General features: G+C 47.9%; 1 protein-coding gene across 1 annotated transcript; it reads right to left on the minus strand.

The window, feature by feature from the left end:
* Positions 1–5,765: 5,765 nt before the first annotated feature.
* LOC112873730 lies at positions 5,766–7,304 on the minus strand. Its single transcript, XM_025936769.1, has 6 exons — positions 6,992–7,304; positions 6,770–6,853; positions 6,625–6,664; positions 6,476–6,544; positions 6,235–6,344; positions 5,766–6,128 (listed from the first exon to the last, which is right to left on the minus strand). Exons 1-6 carry the CDS (start codon positions 7,204–7,206, stop codon positions 5,981–5,983), a joined length of 666 nt encoding a protein of 221 aa, XP_025792554.1. The 5' UTR covers positions 7,207–7,304; the 3' UTR covers positions 5,766–5,980.
* Positions 7,305–8,785: the final 1,481 nt, after the last annotated feature.

Below are 8,785 nucleotides of genomic sequence, written 5' to 3' on the forward strand. Positions count from 1 at the left end.
TTGTCGAAAGCAACATACTTGCCACCCTTCTGCAACCAAATGAACCTAAGACCTTCCTTGCATACAGGACATGGGAACTTCCCGTGAACACACCATGCGCATAATACCCCATACGCCAGCAAGTCATGCATGGAGTATTGGTACCAAACATGCATTATGAAGTTTTGCTTTGTAGCCCGATCGTATGTCCATACCCCGTACTCCCAAGCATGGATCAAATCATCAATGAGAGGCTCCATGAACACACCCATATTATTCCCCGGGTGTCCAGGAATAATCAACGACAAGATTATGTTCTGCCGTTGAAAGCATATGCCCGGGGGAAGATTGAGGGGGATAACGAATACAGGCCAGCATGTGTATGTGGCAGCCGACATTCCATAAGGATTGAACCCATCTGTTGCCAGCGCAACACGTACATTACGAGCATCTCTGGCTTTCTCATGATGAATGCTATCAAAGTGTTTCCATGCTTCACCATCGGATGCATGTACCATCTTGTCAGGATTGTATCGTTTGCCATTTTTGTGCCAAGTCATTTGTTTCGCGTAGTCCTCAGTCATGTATAGCCTCTGGATCCTCGGTATGAACGGAAGGTATCGTAGGACTGTCACGGGAATGTTAAGCTGCCTCTTTGGGCCATCACCATCACAGTCTACCTCCATGAACCTTGAGAATTTACACTTTGGACAGTACTTTGCTTCCGTGTATTCTTTCCTAAACAGGACGCACCCATTCCTACAAGCATGTATCTGCTCATACGGCATCTTGAGTGCACGAAGCAGTTTCCGTGCCTCATACATGCTCTTTGGCAGAATGTGACCCTTCGGAAGCAGGCTACCAATAACTGTCAATAAAGCATCAAAGGCGCCTCGACTCAGACTGTACTGCGACTTTAACGCCATTATGCGTCCAATGGCATCAAGCTGAGAAACCGTCGTATGTCCATGAAGGGGTTTATGTGACGCGGCAAGCATGTCGTAGAACGCCTTTGCGGTCGACTCTGGCTCCTCCTCTGTTTGTCCCTGTGCAAACCGTGCCTCCCCATAGTCATCCAACATGTCCGCTACACCGGCATTAGCATCATAATCCTCGACACGTGGTCTCACCACATCCTCTCTCATACGATTGGCTTCACCGTGGTAGATCCACCGGGTATAATCTGCCGTAAATCCATTCTTGCAAAGATGTTCCCCCATATTCTTCTTATTCTATCTTTTCCTGTTTGCACACTTGCTGCATGGGCAGAGAATCATATTCGCTCCTTTAGCAGCTTCGCCAAACGCCATTTCCAAGAAAGCATCGGTCTTCCTGATCCATTCACTAGTCATCCCAACCTGACTTGGGCGGCCAGTATACATCCACGCGCGGTCTTCCATCCTCTAACATATACACCGGAGACAGAGTAATATCAATTGCCCTACGTATATGCACGGGAGCGAGGAATATGGCATGTTATATCAACACAGCAGAATGATCTATAACAACTCCTAAAGATACATGGTGTATTTTTTTAAAGAAACGTGCATCAGCTGGTGGAACATGAACGGATGCAGTACCTGCGGCGGCCGGGGCGCGGCGGGGGCACGGCCGAGGGCGCGGGCCGGGGGCAGTACCTGCAATGGAAGCCTCAATTTTGCTTTAATATTCCTAGGTGACTTAATAATATATGTTACATATGTTACATCAAAGGAGGCACACTCACACACACACACAAACCAAAACAGAGATCACAAATTACTAAAGATTAGGGCGCTGCAAGATTAAAAATGTAAGTTTTCATCCAAATATTTTACTCGAAAAAAATGAGGGACAAAAATGAAACAGTCTGATGAGGGCTCACGAGCGCCAAGAAGCCAAACCTGAACATTCAAATCACCCAATCACCCATACATGAAGTTCCAAGACTGCAGAGGGACAAAATTTCAGAGGAATCCCATCCTTACCTAACAGTGCCTGTCTAATACATGGATTATTTTGATAAGACTGATGCGGAGATGAAACGCAGATGGAACACGGCAGCTGGTGAGCAGTCAGGCACATGCACAACACAAGACTTGTGCTCCTAAAAGATTGGATCTTTCATGGAATAGCAAAGCCAGGTGCATCACGCGTGGACATGCATGCACCCGTTGAAACTCTGACGTTGCCTCACAAGTCTTACCACTGCATGCTGCTCGTGATCCAAGATAACAAGGTATGCACAACACAAGGCCAGGTGCATCCTCATATCATCTGAGCCAATCTTGTCTAGTTCTTCGCTTTTTTCTAAGGGGCAACTAGGCTTTTGGGTTTAACATGCACCTGACCTACGAAGCTACACATCTATGAAATGTGTCGCATTACGCTTACTGGAAATGTTTATATCAAGGCATGCTAATGGGGGAAAGGACTTTCATCAATCAGGTGCTCGTTTATATGAACAAGAACTCTGGATTTCAGGGTGCTCATGATATCCTCCGGATCTAACAGGACTTCAAAAGGTTGTGGCAGGTTGTGTTACACTGACAATAGCTTCAGTCTGAATTCTGATCGACTGCTAAAATATTCAGATAGATTAGCGAGATTTTCATGATGCAGAGCAGATTCAGCTGAACAAGGTCGATGCAAGGTAAACACGAGGTTGGCAGCACTATTGAAGTTGCTTACCACTACGTACACACAAGATAGCGGAGTGAAACTGAATACTCACTCTGCTCGGGCCGGGGCGCGGCGGCAGCTCGGGCCCGGGGCGCGGCGGGGGGCCGGGGGCGCGGCGGCAGCTCGGGCCCGGGGCGCGGCGGCGGGGCCGGGGGCGCGGCGGCAGCTCGGGCCCGGGGCGCGGCGGGGGGCCGGGGGCGCGGCGGCAGCTCGGGCCCGGGGCGCGGCGGGGGGCCGGGGGCGCGGCGTCGGGGCCGGGGGCGCGGCGGCAGCTCGGGCCCGGGGCGCGGCGGGGGGCCGGGGGCGCGGCGGCGGCTCGGGCCGGGGCGCGGCGGCGGCCGGGGGCGCGGCGGCGGGGCCGGGGCGCGGCGGGGGCCGGGGGCGCGGCGGGGGGCCGGGGCGCAGGCCGGGGACGCGGCCGGGGCTGCGGGGCGGGGGAGCGGCGGCGGCGCGCCGGGGCCGGGGGCGGGGGCGGGGCCGCGGGCGCGGGCGGGGGCGGGGGCGAAATTGAAGATAGCGCGCGCGTGTGGGTAACGGGCGCGCGGGGGCGGGCTAGCTGGGATATATTCCCTGTCTGCCGAGTGCCTCCCATCCGCGGCACTCGGCAAAGCCTGGGGGCTTTGCCGAGTGCCGCGGATCGGAGGCACTCGGCAAACAGGAGTCTTTGCCGAGCGCCCAGAGTAGGCACTCGGCAAAGAGGCAGCTTTGCCGAGCGCCCCAACCAGGCACTCGGCAAATAGTCTTAATTTTTTACACCTACTTGCCACCAAACTTATTTGCTGTGATACTTACAATACATGCAACAGGATGTGCAATTTGTGCCCATTAATCGAAGTATGTGCTATATTTCATCAATTTATTTAATGTTATTCAATTTCTTGTAATTATTAAAATTTGAACTACAAGTCACACGAATAATAGAAAATAATGAATAAAAAAATAATATTCACGTTATTGAAGCATGCATTGAAACATTATCGAGAAAAAAATCAGAAATTTCAAATTTGTTGTCCACGAAATATGACGACGAACTTATTGTTCAGTTGTTTTTAAATTGTATAAAATGCAAATATGGTCCGAAAATTATGAAACTTGTCGAGATGTAATGATATCGCATGGGGAACCTGTGATAAAAATCTGACGAGATTTCGTTAAAGTAAAAACATACGATGCTTACAAATTAAAAGTTTTCCAAAGAGATGTATGATTTTATATACAGACCGATTAGGTGTTAAGCATTGTAGATTGCAAACTTTCACGAAATCTTATAAAAATTTTATCACAATATCCTCACATCATAAAATGACATCTCGACAAGTTTCATAATTTTCCGACCAAATTTGCCTTTTATAAAATTTAAATACGACTCGAACACAATTTAGTCGCCATATTTCGTGAATAGTAGTTCAAAAATTTCAGGTCCTTTTTTCGATAAGACATCAAAGCATGCTCATTAACATAAATAACAAGTTTTCATTCATTTTTTCCACTATTCGAATGACCACGCAGTTCAAATTTGAATTATTCAAGAAATTCAATAAAATAAAATAAATTGACGAAATATAGCAGACACTTTGAGAAATGAACCTAAATTACATATGTTGTTGAGGAGAATGTAAGATAACAACAGAAAAAAAATTAGGCAAAGTAGAGAAAAAAAATATGTACATTTTGCCGAGTGTCTTGGCCAGGCACTCGGCAAAATGTCTCTTTGCCGAGTGCCTGTGGTGTGGCACTCGGCAAAGATTGACGCCGTTAATTACGTGGCGCTTGTTTGCCGAGTGTCGTCATTTGCCGAGCGCCCGACACTCGGCAAAGAATGCTTTGCCGAGTGTTTTTCTTTGCCGAGTGTCTGGCGCTCGGCAAAGGTTGTTTTCGCCGTGTGTTTTTCTTTGCCGAGTGTAGCACTCGGCAAAGAGTATCTTTGCCGAGTGCCCGATATTTAGCACTCGGCAAAGCCTCTGACACTCGGCAAAGTCCGCGTTTCCGGAAGTGGTTGTTGAGGAACGCATGCTATAACAATACGAAGTTGAACACTGTAACACTAGTGGCTAACATCTTTTGGTTCGGAATGGGTAGTACCTGCAGGAATGGTCCAGATTCATGACGTGGACAAGCCTCCACATGTAGTTTTTGATGATCGGTATTCATGCGGGTCAAGTCGAGAAGCATCTAGCGCTCACAGTCACGGCGGCTTAGTACAAGTCTTGTGAGAACTTGGGGAAGCCGTTATCCTTGTTGTTCAGTGCGTCTCCACTGGAGCCTCGTGACGGGGGTCACAGTGGATATATATAGGAACAGTAGGGTTTGTTTACTGTTGTATTCCAATTCCTCTCCTTCATTGCTGAGCAAATCACATGCTTAAAATGGATTTCCCTTCTTCTGATGCCGAGAAATTTTCAGTTCTGGTGAAGGGTGATTACTACTCTTGCATTTGCATGGCCCTGCCGAAGTACTGGGTGCGCATCGCAACCTACCACTTCATCTGGAATTCCGTGCTGTGGCTCCAAGCTTAGAAGGAGTTCAAGTCTTGGAACTAACAATATCTGCAAGCAATATGTTGGGTTGAAGCCCCGAACATGAGAAAGATGAGGGAGAGAGAACAAAGGAGTAAATGAATAAATGACCAAGAGTGGAGCTCTATTTACAGGGAGGAAAAATTTATGTTTATTCCACCGATAGGGTAGATATTATAAAGAGGTCCTCAAACTTTATAAATAGGCCTCTAGAGGTTTGGAAATGAGTCCATAAACCTCTAATTTAGCCTCTTTTATACACGTGGGGATCTCTAGCCTTTGGCTTCCAAAGGCATATCCCCAACACAATAACTAGTAAGTTCAAGTCTTGACTTGTTGGACTCATTGCAAAATCAATAGTGGCCTTGAAACCGATCACAAGTTTACAATGCGTGAACGAATTTAGGTGCGTTTTCCTCTTACGGTGGAAATTGAGGAGGAGGAGAAGGAGCCAAGGGCAGCAAAGATTTTTTTGCATTAGTCTTATGCTATGCTAGTATATGGAGCTCCACACCAGCAAAAGGATGAATTTGATGTAAAAACAAAAGTTAGAAGATTAGATTGGCTGATTTAAAGTTGAAAGACAAAATTAACCCTTGAGCAAAGTCGAAAGACCAAAACACCTATTTTCCCCTTATACTTTGTAGTGCTAAAACCAAAAGCACATCTGCTTCATTCCCTTGTTTGGTCCGGTCCTTGCTAGTATATAGGTACGACATTACATACAGTGGCTTGAGACAAGCAAAATGACACTACTGGACAGGGCAATAGCAGATTATTCGATTATTGATGTATGTAGCAGTAGCAATAATCACAACAGTAAATCAGGAGGAGGCTGTGGTTGGTGGGTCCTTGCCGAATCCCATGAGGGCGTGGGTGAGCAGCATGGCTCCCCGGCGGGTAGCCTCCGCGATCCGCCCCGCCAGCGGGAACCCCACCGTCTCCCGGTTCTTCAGAGGCTTCTTGTCCCACCTGAAAAAAAAAAAGAAGCCGGCGCACGAGGAACAACGCATCAGTTTGCTCATCAGAGTATCCGATCGATGCATGGTAGCAGCACAGAGCCAGAGACCATCCGTACCAGTCCTCGTGCCTGACGACCTTGCCGTCCTCGACCTGGAGCCTGATGAGCGTCGTCAGGTCCACCGGCTTGCCGAACACCTTGTAGTGCTGCTTGTTGTCGATCAGAATCTGAAACACGCAGATGCGTACCCTGTTAGCAGACCTTATCACAAGCCTACAATGGTTGTTGCTGGTGTTCCAATTTCCAAACTACTAGTACTAGCTCCATGATCATTCGATCTCCTGAACGTATTACCAACCTCGGCTTTGCCCGGCCCCGTGGGATTCTCGTGCACCGTGTACTCCACGATCTTGGATTCCCCGAACACCTGACCGTGTTCAGAAACTTGAGCTCAGATAACTAACACCAGGCAGCGTGCGTGGAACAGACAACAACTCTAGCTATTACCTTTGGGAGCGCGTAAAATGAGGACTTGATCTGCTTCACCCTGCAAGCAATTGGCCGTACACGATTAGAGGAAGAAGGCGATCGATCCAGCAAAGGAGGTAGCAGTTCTAGCGGCGAGGCGAGCGATGTTACAGGTACCCCGTACCCGTGAGCGCGCATGAGCGGGTCCTCGAACGTCGCTTCTGGCGCGTATATCTCGAAGTCCCGGGCCGTCGCGCACGATCCGTACCTGCACCATCACCAGCGATTGTATTTCTTTCTTTTTCTAGAAGTTTCAGAGCAGAGCATGGCCCGAAAAATGTAACCGTAGGGTAGTGGTGGTGGTGGTAGTAGTAGTAAAGGCTTAGAGGATGTAGCTATAGCTCACATGTTGAGGAGATGCGGCAAGATGCGCTCTGCGACGCCCCCGGCCGGCGGCGGCGCCTTCTCGTGCAAGCCGCCGCTGTCCATGGCCGTGGAGAAACCCTGCTCGTGCTTGTGCAGCAACGCCGAGAGGCCGGCGGTCGTCGGCGCCGGCTGCAGCGGCAGGGATCGCGCGGCGGCGGAGGTGGCCGTGAAGCGGCGCAGCAGGGATGGTCGCATGCGACGACGACACGGCCGGGAGGAGAGCCGCAGATCGATCGAGGAGGAGCAGACGGGTAGAAGAGTTGCTGATGAATATTGAGTGTGAATTGACTTGTCTCGGCCGACCGGACGAGCAGGACAGGCAGGCGCGGCGCGGTGCGCGGCAGAGGAGGGCGCTACGTCGGCCGGGTAACCTGTGGCGCCAACTGCCTCCACGAGGCTGACACACCTTCACGTCCTCGCTCGTTCATAGTAACTAAGCATTTGGCGCACTTTGCACGGTCTATCATAATTCTAACATTAAGTATCTAATAATTAATTATCAATTGCCAAGTATAACTATGAAATAGCGCTAACTGTTTTACTTACTCTAAACCATCCAACCAGCATAGCAAATTAAAATCAAGAAACTCAAGAACCATTTGCTCAGTCCAGCATGAATGCATACCGGGCATAGCAAGTATGTATTACAAAAGAAATAATTAAGATCACTCAATATTTTAAATAGCGATCTATAGCGGTTTCGGAAAACTGCCACTATAACCATTGCAGTACAAAATAACATGCTATAACAAGCATTAGCAGGCTATAGCGGTGCTAACATCGATTTGATTATCGTGCTACTAAATAGCCCGCTATTTAAAATATTAATTCACTGCAACTCAGCTACTTAGATAACTATCACAAGATAGACTACACACCATGCCTAAATTAGTTGTAATGTTCCTTTCCCAAGGTGATTAAATATATCAAGGGTAGATCTAATTGCATATATTTTACTTCTTGTGTGTACAAGGAAAAAAGTTCATCGTTATTTAAAACTGAAGAAATTTGTAGTTAAACAGTAAGTACGCATAATTTTTTTCTATGAGAATAACAAATGCTACACTATAATAATATCAAGTTAACAGAATATTCAATAGCTGACATGGAGTAAATACTTCTTCAGTCAGAAAAATGCGACTCTCGCATCTCGGGGAGTCAAACGGTTTCAAGTTTGACCAAATTTATATAAAAATCACTAACATTTATGTCTCTAAATAAATTTAATAAGAAAATATATTACATAATTAATCTAATAATACTTATTTTATAATATAAATATCAATACTATTTTATATAAATTTAAAATTGTTTGACTCCTTGGATGCGGATGAATCGTACTCTTTTAGGAACGGAGTACGCATGTTCCAAACTGGGCCACGGTCAGCGGCTGGGCGTGTCATCCCCGTCGGAGCAGCGCAGCAGGACCATCAGTATGCACCTGTTCCAAACTGCAAGCTGTCTAGCTGTGACAGAGCGAGGCAGCGTTGTCTGTGTCTTGTCCACTCTAGTCCAGGTTCATGCTGTTCTAGCACGCAGTTTCTATTAGTTGCAGCTTTGCAGGCTCCCATTGGTTGACAGCTTTGCAGGCTTTCATCGCTCGGAGCATCAGAACTCACGCCCGGGTGCCACGCGTCCCGGGAAGCGCGGAGAGAGCTCCAAACGGTACTAATCTTTAAGAACCCCGATATCCTTTCCACTCCGTCTCGGTTCGCCGGGCGTGGCGACTAAAGAACCTGATGCGCAGTTTCAGTCTTTGAGCTCCTTGTAATGA

The sequence above is a fragment of the Panicum hallii genome, chromosome 9 (genome assembly GCF_002211085.1).
Source record: "Panicum hallii strain FIL2 chromosome 9, PHallii_v3.1, whole genome shotgun sequence".
Lineage (NCBI taxonomy): Eukaryota > Viridiplantae > Streptophyta > Magnoliopsida > Poales > Poaceae > Panicum > Panicum hallii.

Bases quoted from the DNA above. Each gene is read 5' to 3' on its own strand.
- LOC112873730 (XM_025936769.1), bottom strand. From the start codon at position 7,206: ATGCGACCATCCCTGCTGCGCCGCTTCACGGCCACCTCCGCCGCCGCG. The intron at 6,345-6,475 runs GTTGGTAATACG...TGCGTGTTTCAG, and splicing joins CGGGGCCGGGCAAAGCCGAG to ATTCTGATCGACAACAAGCA. The intron at 6,129-6,234 runs GTACGGATGGTC...TTTTTTTTTCAG, and splicing joins GTCGTCAGGCACGAGGACTG to GTGGGACAAGAAGCCTCTGA.